The sequence below is a fragment of the Nannospalax galili genome, unplaced genomic scaffold (assembly GCF_000622305.1).
Source record: "Nannospalax galili isolate Female #2095 unplaced genomic scaffold, S.galili_v1.0 scaffold1609, whole genome shotgun sequence".
NCBI classification, from domain to species: Eukaryota; Metazoa; Chordata; class Mammalia; order Rodentia; family Spalacidae; genus Nannospalax; species Nannospalax galili.
In genome coordinates this window covers 478,814-498,635 of record NW_008359102.1, presented here as the reverse complement: position 1 = coordinate 498,635, position 19,822 = coordinate 478,814, and the positions used below count along the sequence as shown (strand labels likewise).

The 19,822-nt window shown below is 36.8% G+C and overlaps 1 protein-coding gene across 3 annotated transcripts in view; it reads left to right on the top strand.

Annotated features, from left to right (window-relative positions):
- Dcc (DCC netrin 1 receptor) overlaps positions 1 to 19,822 on the top strand; it is a 791,710-nt gene that overhangs the window by 709,624 nt on the left and 62,264 nt on the right. For all 3 annotated transcript variants that reach the window (XM_029558504.1, XM_029558503.1, XM_008822828.3), the window contains exons 21-22: positions 11,467 to 11,532; positions 18,664 to 18,826. In XM_029558504.1, the coding sequence (XP_029414364.1) occupies positions 11,467 to 11,532; positions 18,664 to 18,826 (229 nt within the window). The remainder of the gene's footprint in view (positions 1 to 11,466; positions 11,533 to 18,663; positions 18,827 to 19,822) is intronic.

The window sequence follows — 19,822 nt, the reverse complement described above, 5'->3', positions numbered from 1 at the left end:
ACTGCCCTTTTTCTCCATCTACTATCACGGCAAATGACTCTTTCACACGTTACTTGCTGCATTTTTCAATCGCAGCTGGCGTGTAATTGGTCAACTTGATCAGCTCTAAATTCATATCACTTTCAAATCACATATCAAACGGAAAGGGACTGATGACACATAATTTAGGGGTGTAATATCTTTAAATTCCTACAAAGACAACACATAAAATTTCTTGGGCACCAAAAGCTTGCTAAAAACAACATCAGTCATTTGCGTTGATGACTTGAGAATATTTCAGGTGAAACATCCTTAAGATGGATAGAAATGATGACAGAGGATTGTTCTGAATGCTCTCATAGCAAAAAAGCAAAGCACTGAAATATGATTTATCATGCCCACCGGCAGACTGTTGTCCTTCTTTTCCATGGAGAAATGCTTCCACTGTTACCTTTGTGACAAGGGCTGAATCTCTGCTAAGGTAAAATTCCCTCTGAGAGAAAATTTGATACCTGGAGTGAGAGCTACCCTGGAAAGGTGAATCCTAAATAGAAAGGAGGCAGGGGGCTGAATTTTAAGAGAGCACATAAGTTTGGATTGTTCTTAAGAGAACCTTGACAGAGTCTTATCACAATCACTTGTTTTTTGAAACTAAGCTCTGCTATGAAGAATATAAATATGAAAACAAAAGTTTTCAAAACGAGAATCAGTATTATTTTGAAAGAACTGTTTTCTTCTGAGTCATAGTAGGAGAATCATGAGAATCATAGACAAACAAGCACATCCATATGTCAATCAATTGCAGTGTCTGTTTTCATAACTCTGGTTTTGATCTGCTCTGTAGTTCCCTTTTCTCCTTTCCCCTTTTCTCTTGTTCCATATCCTAATTATCGTCAGGGGTTCTTCCGCATATAAGTGACCAGTAAGTTTGAAAGTAACTCTGAGATTTTAGTGACACAGTTTAATTTTTCTGGGTCGTGAAACAGCAGGAAATTGTACAAGCTGTGTGAGTGTGTGCAGAGGGTAGACAAGAGCTGTTCTCAAGGTTTTTTTCTTTTTTCATCTCCAAAACTTAATTAAAGCTCTCAATTTGTCTGTATCTAGCTCCATGTGGTTACGAATAGTCATAAAATGGACCCCTATGAAGCCTTTTCCATCAAGCACTGTTTTTAAGATCAGATAATTGATTCACGTAGTTCTATAACAGTACTGAGACTGATATATTATTTTCTCGATTTGAGCAACAAATAACCTGAAGCCTAACGACTTAAATGTTTTTCCTGTAGAAACACAGCCAGTGAGTACCGAGGCCAAGATTCAAACCCTCAAAACCATGTTGCAAAAGCTATGTTTTAAGCTCAAATTCATTCAGCCTTTTATGAGTATGCATACAGAACCATTACATACATCTGACATTGATCTATAAGGTTCCAGCATCTTGTACTGCTATTTTCCCAATATTGACCTTCCTTTTCTCATACCTGTGAGTTTTCTAAAGAACAAATAAATGACTGCCCTTCTGACATAATCTTGTTATTGAGAAACCTGTGTCCTTGATGCTGGAAACACAGAGATAATACTAATTCAATTACCTTTGTCATCTTGGGCTACAAATACAAAAATGCCAAATCCTGGGTAGATTAAACAGACAAAAATTATGTTACTTAGAGTTGCGGTGAACCCCCAGGTCAGGGTCCACAGTTCTCAGTCCCAGTGAGGGCTCTCTTCCTTGCTTCCACAGGTTGCTACTCATTGTGCTTTTCCATGGCAGATGGGAACTTTCTAGAATTTCCTCTCAAAAGGTCATAAATACTATTGGATTAAGGCTCTATACTTATGGCTTCACTTAACCTGGTTTCCATAGAGGCCCTATATCTAAACAGAGTTACAGTACGTGCTAAGAAATAAATATATGAATTTGAGGAATTACATACTCACATGCAAACAAAATTTCTTTTACTCCACTAGGTGTTTTTTTTGTTTGTAGAGCAAGAAGCAGAAAATAAGTGCGTATTCCCATGTACACAGATAGTTAGCAGTGTTTTGTTGGAAATCAAAATGCTTTTATCGCTATAATATAGTCTTTTGCTATTATGAAAACTGGATTTTTGGTTTTCTTAAATAACATTAAGCCTTTTAGAGCTTATTGTGGAAACATTTTAGAAAACCCCTTTGCTTAAGAATTGCAGTCGTTGCTATTAGCTATAAAATGTTCCTACTTTCAAAAGTGATTGTTAGGCTTAACTTTTAAGGATTGCTTCTGATTCTTTATGACTCTGTGTAACCTCCAAGTATTGTGCTTCAGTTTGAGATATCTTTGTATTAAAATTGGTATGATCATGATTTCATGAGTATTTCCCTGCCTGCCACTGTGGTTGCAAAATACATACAATGATGGCAATAGAGTGGCTTACAGAGCATAGGAATCCTGGGAAATGGGGTGTGCTTTTACTAAGATGAATTATTAGAGTGTGCTCCCTTTGAGCACTCTGAGTTTTTTTAATATTTTATTTATTATTTTTATTTTATGTGTATGAATGTATTGCCTGCATGTATGTGAGTGCACCCATGTCATAAAATGCCGTGGAGGTTAGAAGAAGGCGTCGGATTCCCCTGGAACTGGAGTTAAGGATGGTTTGTAGCCACCATGTGGGTGCTGGGAATCGAATCTGGGTCCTCTGCAAGAGCAGTCAGTACTCAACCACTGAGCCATCTCTCCAGCCCCATGATTTTAATTCTCAATGGCCTGAAAGAGTGTTGGCCCGAAACACTGGACCTAGACAAGTAAACTTTAGCTAGCTTGCAGATCCAGATAAGGAAGGCCTATGTGAACTAAATTTCCTCAAAAGAAGGAGCTTAGTCCCCTCTGAATTTTAATAATAGCTGATAATGCACTAGATTGCCCACCAGCAGTCACTCTGTGTGTGCTCTAAGAGCGTTGGAAAGGAATCAGAGCCCTTAAATTCCAGCACAGTCCTAACACTGGGACCTGCTGTGTAACTGTATGAGAATTGCCTTCTCTCAGCATCCCCACCTGTTAAATGGTGAGATTAGTGTAAATTTTCCTTTGGTATCTTCAGAGATTTAAGATTCTCAAGCTTTAGTATTGGAGTTAAATTTTTTTTCAAAACTAGGGCATAATCTCCTAGTATAATGTAGCAATTTGTATTATAGGCTGTCCCACTGTGTTGGTCAGTCCTATGTTCTTTACCTGTGTTAGCCTGTTTGAGTCTCCTAACAAATTTAAAGGTGGAGAAAATGAGAAAAACGGGGACTACAAAAGACTCACCCTAATGGTTACAACATTTAAGTGGTTAGGTTCAGATACATAACCAGGTTACTTAGGAATCTTTGCTCCCCACTACTGTATAATTTCTGGAAATGCAATGAGTTCATTGGACCTTACTGTTATGAAGAACATTAAACCTATTGGCATCACCATAAGCTCACCTCCTTTTAACAGACTTTGTTTTTCCTAAATAGCAGTCTTCCTGCAAGGTTCTTGACACCACACCTGCCATTTTACACCTCAGCAGTTTAATCTCATGAATAAACAGAATGCTAATTGTTTCCAATTTCAGGGAGCTCCAGTTCTCAAGGCAATCTAGTCAAGCTTAGAATTTAGTTAATATAATACAGACGATGTAGGGGTTTGGATTACAGCAACCAGGCTGCTGTTTGAAAAAATGAAACCTTTAGCACCTTATGATGTGAGCTATTTAATCGAAAATTAAAGCTTCTTTCTACCCTATTATTGTGGGTAGATCCAATCCAGGTTATTATTCAACCACTTGCTACACCCACTTGAAAACACTATTCTCACCTGTGTTTTTCTCAGGTCCAAAATTTGGCAATTCTATAAATTAGGAGTCGTGAAAAAGTAGAGGTGGAAAAATGAGTAATGTACTTTTAATAGAGTGTTAAGTGCCTCTCCTGCTCCCAGCAAGCAGTCAAGTAGCTGCCTCAGTCAGCCTCTTAGGAGTTTTTATGTCTTAATAAGTAACATTGAAAGAATGAAATAGACCTCATAGGAACTGATTTAATACATGTAGATTTTTCACCTTCTCAGAGTGCAAGGCGGATGTTTTTGTTTACAGGCTTTCAAGTAATATTTCAGGAAGAAGTTCTTGTAAGACCCACTATATTGTTGAATGTCATTTCCTTGCTATAGACATTAGCAAAGACATGGTCTTCCTGGCTCTACCTTCTGCCCACTTTCATTAGTTCTGGATGCTACTGAATCATTTCTTTTCTATACACAGATGAACCCCTGAGGGTTACATCATGGACTAAGTTATTTGCCATAAGCACCCTAGTTATAAGACTCACAGTTATTTTTTCTTTTTTAATTAAAAAAATTAATTTGTGTTTATTGAATTGTGTATTTCATACAGAATATTTCAAATAATCTTGATCATTTTTATACCCCTGTTTCTACCTGCATCCTCCCATAGCCCCCCTACTTGAACCTATGTACTCTGTCATCCATGTTAAGGCCCACTGTGCTAAGTCAGTTCCCTAGATGTTTCCCAGTGCAAGTCCACCCACTGTAGTCTAGTCAGCATTTCTATAGTACCTTGTTTTAGGAAGAGCACCTCTTCCTCACCTAGCAGTAATCAGTTGCCAAAGTTTCTTTAGCTAAGATTGGTGTCTGCTGTTCATTTCCCCAGTTCTGTGCTGGGTTTTTTCCTGCCTGACTTTGCATGGGACTTGTGTATCCTGACACCAAACGTAGATTAAGAGTCTTCAGAATGCTGGTCCTTGGACAGGGCTCCTGTATTAAACTTAATATAGGCCCAGGGAAATTTACGGAAGAAGGGGCAGAAAGATTGTAAGAGCCACAGCTATTTTCTAGTCTGATGGTCAGTATATCCCTCCACATATGCTAAAGTCTAGTCATAAACCAAAGACCAGGTATTTGCTGTAACTGGTTCCATTCCAACATTAACACATTAGCAATATTTTCTCCCTTTCTCAAATAAGCAAAACACTCATCTTTTCAGATTCCCCTCCCAAGTGGACTATTTTGCTTCCTGTCTTTCCTATCCTTTACCTTTGTTCATGTCCGTCCATGTGAACCCCAACTGGCACTTCCTTGTGTCACCCTTTCATCGTGGTTTACGAGTGTTATTCCTAGCTTAAGGACCAGATTTTAAATTCTACCCAGGCAGAGGAATGTTTCAACTCTTATCATGTCTTTCTCTCTTCTCAATATCTAATATTATTATAATTACTGAGTAAATCTATTGCATTGAATCACAACACAAGTATCTAGGAAAGTTGGATCATTTGGGGGGAAAAAAGCTTTGCCATCTAGTAAAAAGTGTAGATTAGAAAAGCCCTTAGATGGCAGACATTATAAATGCCACTGTTCTCAAAAGGGAAATGAATAAAAATGTAAGAGTATATTTCCATGGACTGGAGAGATGTTCAGCAAGTAAGAGCATTGGCTGCTCTTGCAGAGGATCCACTTCAATTCCCAGCACCCACCTGGTGGCCAACAACCATCCATTACTCCAGTTCCAGGGGAATATGACACCCTCTTCTGGGCTCTGTTGTGGCATTGCATGCCCATGGTGCACTTATATGCATACAGGTAACACACTAATACACAGAAAATAAAAATGCTAGAGAGATGGTTCAGTGGTTAAGAGCACTGACTGCTCTTGCAGAGGACCTGGGTTCAATTCCAAGCACCCACATGGCAGCTAATAATCATCTATAACTCAGTTCAGGGGATCTAACACCTTCTGACCTCTGCTAGCATTGCATGACACAAGTTCACTTACATACATATAGACAATACATTCTTACACATAAAAATAATAGTAAAATAAAAAATAAAATAAAAATAATTATAACATCGATGTTAATAAATATTAAAACTAATAATAAAATAAAAATAAAATAATAAAATATCTTTTAAAGTAATTATTTTTTAAAAAGAAGATGTTTCCAACTAAGAATAATAAAATATTGGGAGGCAGAGGCACCAGATCTCTGTCAAATCGAGGCTAGCCTGGTCTATATAGCAAGTTCCAGGTCTGCTGGGTTACAGGGAGACCCTGTCTCAAAAAATAAAATTAATTGAATTTTAAAAGCAAAAAAAAAAAAACAACAGTCACCTGCTAAAATAATAGATAAAAGTAAAAATAAATTCTCTATTATTCAAGAACTGTAGTCACCTTCGTGCATGACTATAAATACTTCTCTCTCCTTGATCTCAGCCTTCCTGCTCTTTACTGGTGGAAAATTTAGAGACAAATTTCATTAGCTGCTTGCAATGGTGAATAGAGAGAAATCAAGAGCAATAGATACCAACAAGTGCTTGAAATTGTGGATATACAGTGTTAGAAAACTGGACTCACTACCAACAACTTATTGCTAGTGGTATACCTTGCATGGGGCTAGGAGTGACAAAACAGTAGATCAAAGCAGGAATTTAGAATAATGGAATCATCTATGGAAATTATTCATGTATAGGATGCCGACATTGTTCTTCTAGTCCAAACCTGCCATGACCAAAAAATACCATAAAATTGATCATTTCCTTTCACTTTTAAAGTGTATTGATCTTCAGTGCTACATGATCACCCTATTCCATGTGTTTATGAATGAAAATCTAATCTTGTTTTACTGAGATTTCTTTTAATTCTTATAAATGTGTTTTCTTCTTAATAAGATTCAAATGTTCGTATTAAATGGTATACAGACAAGGATTATAATTGAAAAACTACCCTTCAGATTAGGGAAGATGGGTACAGTATAGTTTAAAAAATACATTCCCACTTTTCAGATTATTGCTTTTAGAATATCTGCAGAAGACAAATTCAACCAAGGGCTTGAAAAAGGGGAAAACACTAAGAATTTGTTGAGCACCAAACTTAAAATATGGTGAACAAACTAGCTACTGCTGAATCTAAAATGCAATATTTTCTTTGAGTAACCTTTCTTTTATATCTATTTAAACATAACATTGAACCTTACGAGAGTGAGAAGAGGACATTCATTCCTTTCTATTAACATGTTTTTGAAAATTCCTAGGCATTGGTCCTTCTAGTTTCTGATGCCCTGATATCTTTGCTCACAGTCAGCAGTATTATCAACTGCATGATAAATTGTTCTATCACACACATTTTCTAGCCTCTGACAAATCATCTGTTTTAAATATATCTCAATATAATCTCAATGTTGTTCAGTAAAATTGTATTCAGGTGGCATTAATAGATATTTTTCATCCACTGGCATACAAGACACAAAATCAATGCAATTTCTGCTGTTACCACCAGAATTATTCTCAGAAAACCAATTCTGATATCAAAAAGATGGCTCTGAGTTCTGCATCCTTGGGAGGCTGTACAATGATAAGTTTGTTAGATGACCAGTCTACCCATTTGATTTAGCTTAGGGCACATACACATCTCTCTGGGGATATGTCATTCTGGAGGACCCTCAGTTATCCCCATTCAGAGAAAATGGATTAAAGAAAAGACTGCAACTACCACATCCAGTTTCTTCAATATCTTCTGCAGATCAACTTTCCACTCTCCTTCCTGAACTTATAAACATCCATCCTCAGGAAAAAGCAGACTACCATGAAATCCCAACTGAATTCATCTCTTCTAGGTGCTGAAAATTATTTATCATAGCAAAGATTCTCCATCTGTGCTGAGAATGAGAACTTTAAATAAATACTGATATCATTTAATTTTAACATATATATATAAATGCACACATACTGCACAGCACACAATACCACTATAAAATACAGAATCAGTATTTGAAGTGCCATACAAAAACAAAATCATAATAAAAAAGTAATAAAACATATACAAATCAGTAGTGCATTCAAAAATACCTTTACAGACACCAGTCTGTCTTCCACAATCTTGAGTGCATCTGTATATCACTATGATCAGCACAATGATGAACCAATGTGCACATTTCCCAACGGAAGTCGTATTACCTCTGTTTTTTTACCACTCAGTCCTGAGAGCAAATGATAGGAAAACCATGGACACTTTAGCTTCCATTCAAATTCTCATTGGGTGGCTCACAGGTCATGAAATTTTGGAGACCATATATTACATAAAAAGAATTCAAGGATTATAGAAGTCACTTAATTATGAGAATTCTAATGCTTTGCTACTATAATATTATTTTTTGTTTTGGTGGGTTTTTTTTGGTCTTTTTGAGACAGGGTCTCCCTGTAGTTCCAGCTGTCCTGGAACTCACCATGTAGACCAGGCTGGCCTTGAACTCACAGAGATCTGCCTGCCTCTGCCTCCCAAGTGTTAGGATTAAAGGCATGTGCCACCACGCCCGGCCTAATATCATTATTTTTATAGGCAGTTCTTTGACTAACATTAGATTTTAAAAATAAATTTAGGGACTTCTCTATTGATCTTTTGAGGGATGGCTCAATGATTAAGAGTGCTCATTGCTCTTTCAGAGGACCTGGTTTTGTTTGATACCTGCTGACCTCCACAGTCACTTGCATGCATGTGTACACATATATCCATACAGGTCCACACATAAACACATAAAATAAATAATAAATATTTAAAAAATACTCCAGCCAAGTCTAGAAGTGTTGCATATCAATTGCTGGATCAAGTTATTCTAAAAGATTAAAGAAGTGAATTAAAAACCATCAATAGTTGTTATTATTAACTGTGATTAGACTTATTTAAGCTCTAGATGCAATGAACCATCTCTAGCTGTCATTACAAAATATATTGCTCACATGTCTTTTTATAGTCCCCCTTCCCTGAGGATCTAGGACAAAGCCTTTCATAGAGTAAGCATTCAACAATTGTTGAATAAATTATTGCCATTTAATTCTCCTTTAATGAGACTAAGACCTTTAGGATAGGGCAGTTGTTTACATATTTGCATTAACTGACTTTCACTCTAACCGTCTTCCAAATTCTAATTACTCCTTATTTCTTTAAATCAGTGCTTATGAAATCAACCAAGTTAACGAAATACATCAAATATCAAAAAGGCCTTAGACGTGTGGGCCTGCCTCCCAGCAGCCTCACCAATGACCTTTCCCCTTACTCTCCATCTCCTCATTTAGTAATTTCTTGGTACTTACCTAACAGTAGTGGAGGAATATTTTGTTGATATTGCTAGTATTATAAGTTACTTAATATTCCCTGTTAAGGAAGCTTTCTTAGAATTTAAAATGCATCTTTCAGAGAATGGAAACATCAAAAAATTAAAATAAATCCCCATCCCTTTACATCTTGAAATCTGAAGCTCATTAATATCCCAGAAATGAGTTCTGAGTTTTCTGCTGACCTAATATAAGAAATCTATATTACCAGGAATCAGATCTTTCCATTCACTATATCACAGTTCCTTCATATTACATTCTGTTGGGTTTGTTAAGAGTTACTTAATTTATTTTGTGGTATCAATCTAGTCATAACCAACAAAAAGTTAGCCTTGTCAACATCCTAGATTTTGTGGATAAAATGTCCAAGTTCAAAGCCACCGGGTATTTAGAAGCATTTCCATAGTTCCTTTATCTTATCTTACTCAACATTCTGGCCTGTATGATATCAGAATTTCTGCTTATTGAAATTCTCAATGTAATTGATTACCTGGATGCATCTAATGTTTGTCATATCCATAGAGCTTCAAGTTTGAGTAATACATGGATGTGCTTATGAGCTTGTTTTGGCATCCTTCTGCAAACTGCCAAGGAGACTCAGAAACTGCATTAAAAAGACATTTGTCAGAAAGCTGGAGGAAAAGGAAAATCCTCTGCAGGCTATCTACCTAATTTCCAGCCAATATGGAGTTACTCCCAGTAGGAGTCGTGTATTGCTGTTACTGGCCTAAGTGATGAGGTTGTTAGCATCTCCAGGCTGACTACTCTGCAATCTAGCTGTTTTCATTTGTGGTAAAATGTTCTTAATAATCATATAGAACTTGTCCCACTTCATTTCTCTTAATATTGATCTCAGTGTCCCACAGGCAAGCTTATCCTCTCCTCCTTGAAACTTCAAATGAGTCAGAGTTACATGAGCCAGGTGTCTGGAAAAAAGGTTAGACTTGTCCACATTTTAGTCAGTCCACCAGAATTTCCACAATTTCTGCTCATTTAAATTCTTCCTTCTACAGCCACCACCCCAAATCCCGCACTGCACATAAATAGAAGCCCCATCCTAACTTCTACTACCTTATACACTCACAGTCAAGATCTGGTAGATTTAAAATGTGCAATTTCATGCTGAAGACATAAAACACTGCGATTGGTTTAATTTCTTTTATTGCTTTTTGGAACCCTGATGTCCATCTTAACTTCAGCTCTTGATAGCAAAAGACTGTTGAAAATCATGCGCGTATAATCAGTGAACAGAATTCTAAGTTGCTTCCTCACAGCTCTGCTGAAACTGAAATGAGATCCTGAGAAAATATTAGTAAGAAGAATGTGGGAAATGCAAAAGAACGTCACAGGCCACAACTTGAAAGCCAGACAGATGAAGGAATTTGAAATCTACTGATGAAACCCTGGAAAACCACCTGTTACTGTGACTGACTGCCCTAGTCACAACTCCCCTGATCAGAATTGCTTCAGAAACAATGCTTTGGGGCAAAAAAAAAAATAGCAAATTAATATGCTGAAATGTATTTGTATAGAGAGTCAAGTTTCTAATGGTTTTCTGTAAATGGTCCACCTCGCTATTCTAAAGAGCAAAAGCTAATCAAATAATTACAATTATATGCATGCATCAATAGAATAAGGTGTTATCAGTAACATAGCACAATGAATTAAATTTTATACTATAAATATTTCATATCAATTTGTTACCTAATTCTTTTCAGTACAATTGTAATATTGTTTAACAGCCCTTGAAGGCAGAGCTCTAATAATGTAATACTGAAGGAGCATTCTTCCTTTCCTAGTGCATTTGTAACAAATATGTGGCTCATGTGGGATCCTGCTCTTACTCTTTACTCTGTGTTGAGTACTCATTCCTAGGTACCTGACTTGGAACAATATGATAATAACAAGTGCTCAAAGCCAAATTATAAGATGAAATTATTCTTGCCCTGGTAGTACAGTAACAAGAACTTGCCATGAATTTGTGTAGGATGGGACACAGTAAAAGTTGGCCAACCTAAAAAGCCAGGCCCCAGGTCATCTTTATTACAAAACGTCAAGGAACACACCATTTAGGCTGACAACGGTGCTATAATTTTTGTATTTTTTTTTCTGTCACTTAAATAAAATTATTGAAGGAAGAAAAAGAAAGGAGCTTGCTTCCCAGAAAAGAGTTGAGTTTATCTGGTCTATGCATGATGGGCTTCTTTTTGAAAATTGGAAAATAAAATTACAGAAGTGGCCCAAATAATTCAGTTCAATTACTACATTTTAAAATATTTATTCTCTTTATCTTTTAATGTTGTTTTGTTTGTGCTTCCATGGCTAATTCATCCACTAACCTTCTGATATGGTTTCTCAATACACAGGTCGTCATGCAGATGGAGGTTATTGGCCAGTTGATACTAACTTGATTGATAGAAGCACTCTCAATGGTAAGTATATAAATTGGGTCCTATTGGATTAGTCACACTAATTACATGGTTAACTCTACAGTATCCAAGACAAATTTTCTAATGACAAGTGGCAAGTACCATGGGTTTAGGGCTTTACTGTGGTGATAAAAAAATGAAGTTATTAGCAAACTACACACATTATACTAGAAATGATGACAATTAGAGGTGACAGCGCATGAAAAAATAGAAAAATCCAAGCACCAAGCATTTCATAAATGATACAGATCTGTTAGATACCTATATTTGAAAATAAAATAGTATATTTCAAATGTTCACAACAACCCAATTTTACTGGAGAGGGAGATGATGGTGACAAAGGATTAAAACTGAAACCAACTGTTTCATAAATTAAATTCATCCAAAAGTACATTAGCTCTTTAATTCCACTAACATTTTATTGCTAATTTCCCTTCCTACTTTCTAGCTTAGGCATTTATTTCGCTCTTTCCAGTAAAGTTTTTCCACAGAGCTGTGGCCTCTGGGGAGGACCACATACAGGTATTATCATGTCATATGAACACTACAGAAATTTGTCCTCAGTTTGGCTGAAACAGTATCTTTGGAATGAAGAATTAGCAGTAGTCAAAGAACTAACATCATGTTTATAGTTGGAAATAATATTCCTCTTGCCTGATTTACTTTGCTAAAAACAAGTAAGATATTCAAAACAAAATAGGGACTATCTGCATAGCTACCTTCAACATAAATATACTCAGTTCCCAGCACAGAGTTGAATTTCCCCTGTCCATGCATGATCCCATATTTCTTTTCCATCGCCAGTCCTCTGACGTAAACACTTTTTTCAATTTGATGTTTACTAAGGCAACAATATAATAGTAATTATTTGCATGTTTATACATTTATAAAAAAATCACTTGCTCTTTAAATAATCTATATATCCTACAGTTCGCTTTTATTTCACATTTGTTTGTCTTTACCCATGTGTTTATATCTAGCTCTTGATCATTTTTCCTTGCTCACTGGTGTACAGTATTTTATTTTGTGAACTAACACAATTATCTAACTTTTCTAGTAGGTTTTTGTGGGAGATTTTATTAATGAACAGATAAATTTCCATTTGAGTAGTTTCTTATTAAACAGTCCAGCTGGGAAGCCAAAATTATTATTTAAATTTGTTTGCTGAGTGTGAAATTAGAATGAATAGGCAAGTTAAGGGATTACATCCTATCACATGCTATTATAACCATATGCATCAATTTCTCCAAGTAGTGTGTGTGTGTGTGTGTGTGTTTTAATAAATGCTTGAACCACTGTCCTCTGATCAGTGATAGAGTCACAAATGTTTCACTTGCTGACTTTTCAATTTGTACCCATACCTTTCTTATTTAAGCATAGACAAATATATTTCCTTTCATGTACATTTTGCATCCATTCCTGTTATTATAACAAAATACTTTATATTGGCTCATTTGTAAACCAAAGGAATTTGTTGCTTAAGGTTCTGGATGTCGGGAAGAAAGTCCAAGGTCATGGTTACTATTCTATGTTTCTGGTCAGGACTTATTCTCTGTTTCACAGATGGTGCCTTCTGTGTCCTCTTACAGTGGAAGGGATAGCTTGGTTCTCCCAGGCTTCTATCATGAGGACACTGATTCCAGCCAAGAAGGCTCTGCCTACATGACTTAATCACCACCTGTATTAGTTACTTTTCTATTGCTGTGATAAATCAAGGCATCTTAAGAAGAAAGAACTTATTGGGCTTATGTTTCCAGAGGGATAAGACTCCATCACAGCAGTGGAGACATGGCAAGACACAGGGAGCGGAAAGCTAAGAGCTCACATCTTCAAGCGCGTTTTCAAGAAGCAGAAACAGCAGAAATGGAAATGGGATGTGGTTGTGATTTTCAAGCCCGGCCCCCACTATTGTGATTGCTCTAGCAAGTTCATGCTTTCAGAACTAGTGCAAACACTGCCACCAACTGACCATGTGTTCAAGTGCTTGAGCCTATCAGGACCTCATTCAAACCACCACACCACTCGAAAGCCTCACTTCTTTGGGGGATTAGGTTTCAACATATGCATTAGGTGGGCTGGGTGGCAGTTATCCAAACTTTAGCAAATGCCTGAATATATATTGCAGCACCTCTCACTAAAGTTAAGTCCAGGATGCTTTCTCTAGGAGATCCACAGCTTCCCGTTGTTTCTCACATTTCTCTCCCTCATTTGCAGAATACTTGTTATAACCAATGCCTAGCTCTGGTGGTCTCTCGGTGTATACAACAGGCAGCGCTGGAGCACACAGCTAGGAAAGGGATGCTTTAGAACTGAAAACAGAACAATGACAGATTTACATAGGCAATGAACTGTGGGCAGAGACTGAAAAATGTGTGACCACAGGAGCAATAAACTAAGGGAAAGAATTACCCAGGTGAAAAGGAGGAAGCATTAAACTGCAAAGATGAATATAGTGAGAAGAATTCATGAAGATGCAGACCTTTTCTTAAAAGGTTATAATTGATATATATTTCTATCTCTTAAGATAGAAATAACATTCCTCCCCTTAGACCCACCTCACAGGGCCAGCAGTGAGTAAAGGTACTTACCACCAAGCCTGGTATCCTGGACTCTATCCCCAGGACCCTCATGGTAGAAGAACAGAGTTGACTCCAACAGGTGGTCCTCTGACTTGTACATGTGTGTACACACACTTCCCACACAAGCACAATAAATAAATCAATGTAAAAATATTTAGTTTCAGCCAACAGTTCCAATTGTGCCATGCTAATTATAAGAGGAGTTTCAGGTAGGAATCTATCTCCACTTATAGAATGAGCACAGGACAGGACTTTTAAAAGGACAGAGCACTAGAAAATTAAAGAAGCAATCTATGGATAATGGTGAAAGAATGCTCGTCCCCTCATATCTTTCAAGAACTATTAAGCAGTGGATGTAAATGTTGATGCTAGACCAGAAAAAATGAGGTACTCTACAAAACTACATGTCCTAAAGGACTCTAGTCTTTTAAAAGATATTTTGTTTATTATTATTATTTTATGTGTGTGTTTTGCAGGAATGTATGTAAGTACAGCATGTGTGTGAAATGCCCCTCAGAGACCAGAAGAGGGTGTCAGATCCCCTGGTACTGGAGTTATGGACCATTGTTAGCCATCATGTGGGTGTTGAGATCATACCCAAGACCAATGGAAGAACAGCAAGTGCTCTTAACCACTGAGCCATCTCTCCAGCCCCAAGGACCCCACTTTTGAATAATTTTGTTAATTTATCAACTGAAATTGTGATTTATTCACAACTGCCTAAGATTCAGATATAAATAAAATCTTTGCAGGAGACGTGAACGTGAATGTGTATATGCATATCAATGTATATGCCTAAGCACAAGGAATTATTTAAGCTTCTAGTACTTCTGATTTTTTTAGTTGCCAAATATTCTAATCCCAGGTTTGGGTCAAGTTTAATGTTTGGCTTTAGTATGTGAACTTGTCCTTTAAAATGAAATGAACTTTTGATTAAAAAGAAAACTCAAATTAAAATCTATATGAACATGTAAGTCAACAGAATGTTCCTTTTCAAAGGAATTAGACCACAGAGGAAGGAATGACAATAATTTGGAGAAATGCATGTCACTGTACATACTATTTAAACATTTTAGATTCTTAGTGAGACTGAAATCATAATTAAATTTGATATACTAAACATAACCTAATAGGGAAAATCCATAAAGACAAAGAACAAAATAGATAATGGAATACAGAGGCTTTCGCCAATTTACATAAATTGTCAACATTATCCCTCCCCAGTCTTCTCCAGCACTTCATGATGTTTTATAAATGTCATGTTAAGACAAATGATAAACCTGAAATGCTTCTAGATTCCCTATCAGAGTAAGAAAATATTGCATGGATTACAGTGAGCTAGAAACCTCAAGACACATGGATAGTGAAAGAAGTGCCTAATCTTTCCTCTACTATTTGTTACCAGGTGAATGATGATAAATATGTGGTTTAATTTCAGCCCTGCCTATTACAAATGAATCCAAAAAGGCCTCTGAGAAACAGCTTCCAATAATGTATTAAGGTTCTGAAAGAAGGTGTGCTGCAATTAGATGTGCACGTGACAAGCCTTGAAGGAACACTGCAGTTGCACATCCCCTTACAAAGAAGGCTGTGTCAACAAATACATCTTAAAAATTGAAATCTTAAACCTCTCATGTAATGAAATTCTATACATCTCCCTTAGAGTGACAGAATTATGGCATCTCCTAGCTCTTTCTAAATTTTCTGGGTTCATCCTTCAAAGCATTATAATAGAATAATGGCTTATTGTCAGGGTACTCAAGTCAGTTGCAAATAAATTTAGACCTTCCTAATCATTTACTTTCCATTTCAGTATGCTACCCTTTTAAAAACTCACTTTTGAAATTCAAATAAAAGAAAAGAAAGTTATAGTTCATGTTTACTTTTAGAATTGAAAGCTCTTAATTAAATTGTAGACTCTGAAGAGGCTTCCTAGATGTTTTCTGATGTCAGGTAAAATCAAAGCCGATATTTGATGATATGGTACTATTTCAATTTTATGATGATTTAATTTTAGATTATAGTCCACATTCTTCCTTAACAACTAAAAAGTCTTGAGCATCTAAAGCTATATTTTATATTTTGCATTTCTATGAATGATGACTATTATGGAAATTACTTCCTCTCAATCCTGTTTTTCACATTAGGAAACACCGGTTTCTATTTCCTGGTAGTTTTTCCTGGGATTTGCAAAAATCGGTTTGGTAAATTTGACAAAAATATCTATAAATCCCATAAAATCATTTTATTGACCTTAATTTTGATATAACATTAAGCTTGACATATTTTAATACTTTCATTTGTCATTGTTGATACACAGGCAAATTTGGGCTGGAGAAATAACTCAGCAGTTAAAAGTACTGGCTGCTCTTGCAGAAGCCCTGGGTTTCATTTCCAGTGCCCACATGGGAGCTAACAACCATTTGTAACCCCAATTCTAGGGGATCCAAGGTCTTCTTCTGACCTTTGTGGGCACTGTACTACGTGGGTGCACTAACATACAAGTTACTAATTAATTTAAAGTACTCAGAACCCTGTTGGTGTTCTTTGACTTTTGAAACCTACCTTACAGAATATATGTCAGTTAAAAGACCATGGCTTGGATGGCTATTTGAAAAACTATTTTTCTCAGGATGCAGTTATATAATTAACTACAAAAATGCACCCATAAAGTCTTCTATGTTTCTGTGACGTGGTTGTTCTGAGACTGGTAAACTATTAGAAGTAACTCAACAATATTCTCAGGAGATATTTTAATGCCAAAGAGAAAGTCCAGACATAAAGTTCTACACTCTCTCCCAGGCGCAATGATAACTGGAGTGACACGTACATCCGATTCTAGCATTTTGCTCATAGGAGTCTATGTTCACAACTCATCAAAGTGAAGTCCATCCCACAGTATTTTAAGCCTTCTAGTCTTACCGCAAATTCCAGGATTGAGAAATTTTTTTTTTTTCTGCTGTGTGACTAATGAAGGCACTCAAACTCTAGATTTTGGTTTTCCATTTGAACATAGAGTGTTAAGCTAGGCCTTCACCCTTTCTGGACCACAGCTCCTAAGTACTCTGATCTCAGGCAGTGAGATCTATATTTCCTTCTAATGTGGTTCAACCCTTTGACATAGTGAGATATATAATCAAATCCCAAAAAGCTGAGAATTCTTGTAGATTCATCTACAAGACAAAATGTATTTGCAACCTGCAAATGAATACTCATGGTGCTTTCGTTGCTCACAGACATGTCCAAATTCACAAAAACTTGGAATTGTACAAGGCATGTGTGTCCACCTGAGAAGCAAGGAAATGGTCTGCCTCCTTGCTTCCCATCTAAAGTAAATTCCCTTTGCGTGGTGTATTTAGTCTCACTGTTTTTCATTTATGTTCTTCATGTTAGAAGCATTGCTGTTTAAAATGATCCACAAATACAGAGAAGTGTTTTCTAGTTTATCTGAGCACATGATGTACTTACTGCAAAAATATATTATAAAGCTGTCTTCAATCACATATTATGTTGTTGGCTGTGAATTGAATCCTAATGAATCAGCATTGTGTCCTGAGATATCTTTAAGTAAAATACATGTAGTTCAAGATTATACATTTATTGGTTGATAAAAGTGTTGTGACCAGAATCTCACAGGCATCTAGCTCTGTTTTATCTCTGGAAGCAATAATAGTTCACTAATTTAGTATAAAGACAATACTGCATTTGACTCACTAACTTCTAATCTAGTATTTGATATTAGGAACATTTAGGGTTGGATTTGTGGATGAAAGACCTCCATTACAAAGTTTTAATCTGATGGTGTTTCTGAGACTAGAATTCAAACTGCATAGGAAGAATTCTTACACAGCTTACACTCATACCAAAAACCATCAGCATAGTCTCTCCCTGCTCAGCAGGATCCAGTCATTTATTCCTCACATAAAACATGATGGTCCTTGTATGGAAAGACACTGAAATAATTCCAGTTTATCAGGTGTTTTTAATTTTTTCATGAGGCATGTTCTCCTGTGTGTTTCAAACTAAGTTTATCAAACTGTTGAGTCATCTATAGGATGCTGAACCACCTTCCATATGACTCTCATATGAAATGTTAATTTATTGCAATCAATTATTTTAGTAACACAGAAATCGTATATTAAAGTGTTACTGTAGTAGTGGGTAGGATGGTTCAGCAGGTAAGGGTGCTTGACACCAAGCCTGATGACCCGAGTTCCATGTCTAGGACCCACATGGTAGAAGGAGAGAACAGACTTCTGCAAGTTGTCCTCTGATCCCCACTCTTGAACCTTGCTGTGTACCCTCAAAACAAACACCCACAAAAATATTTAAAATGTAATTTTTTAAAGAATGATGTCACTATAAAATAACTTTTTCAAATAAGTGAATCTATGATACAGAATGTTCTGAACTTTTGTTACTTGTTCATTTCTCTTTCCCAGCTTCAAGGCTGCCCAAATTAGCAAAAATTTTTCACCTTTCTTATAAAGTTTAAGCAGTAGTGACCACCAAGCCCTAAACCTACATCCCTTATGCTGTTTTTTTTTTTTCCCAGAGCCACCCATTGGACAAATGCACCCCCCACATGGCAGCGTCACCCCTCAGAAGAACAGCAACCTGCTTGTGATTACCGTGGTCACCGTGGGCATCATCACAGTTCTGGTGGTGGCGATTGTTGCTGTGATTTGTACACGGCGCTCTTCAGTTCAGCAGAAAAAGTGAGTAACATCTGACTCCCAAGAGGAAGAAAGTCACCTCCTTCTTGGGTGACATTCTTGAGGGCTCCTTTACTGTTCTTTCATGATGCACCACAGGACCCTTGTTGTTTGACCCTGGCTAAAATAGCTTTGGTCTATTCCAAAAATATAATTAAGTTACAGCAAGATTTGCAGATCTTACAACACAATCCCTGAAGACTCTCTTACATTTCTTTGCTCTTGCTTCTCAGGGCCAGATTCTTCTGTAAAGCACCCTTGGGGAGCGGACTCATCAGGTGTCTGCTCCAGCCCTCTTAGCACTTCATTAGACAGTTGGAGTCACTGTTCCTTCTTGGTACTTATTTCTTACTTTGGGCAGGGACATCTGCAGACAGGTAATGGATGCTTGCTGAATGGATGACTAAATATAATGTTTCAAACTCAATATCATCTCTGAGGCTGTAGGAAAGAAAGGCAATTCCAGAGGTTTGAAAATGTTCATATTTCCTGACTATGCTAAATTGTCAGAAACCAACATGGTTAATAAGTTTTAAAATAATTTAGTATTATGCAGTTCTTGGTTCTATTGTTACAGAGAATGTTGCACCAAAATACAAAGTTTAGAATGAAAACATTGAGCACAGCTCCATCTCCTCCAGCAGCATGGAAGAACCAGCACATTTGCCCGAGTCTGCCAGTTCTGGGACTTGCCTGTGTTCTCCTGGCCATCTGACTTCCTAGCCCTCGTCAAATCCAATCTGACATGTATTTCTATGTTTCATCTCTCACTGGACTGACTGTCTTTTGTTCTGTTCTGTTTTGTTTTGTTTCTGGCCTCAGGCTTGTGCTTCCTCTGAAAGCCTGAGGTATACACCCAGAAGAGGCTGTTTTGACAGCTGTTCACTATGCTTGTTGCTGAACATAGATTCTCTAGCAAGTCTCTTTCCTTCTCTTTTTGCTATTAGCGTTAACCTCTTTTACAAATCCTTTATCTCTGCGGATCTCTAGTGTGTGTCC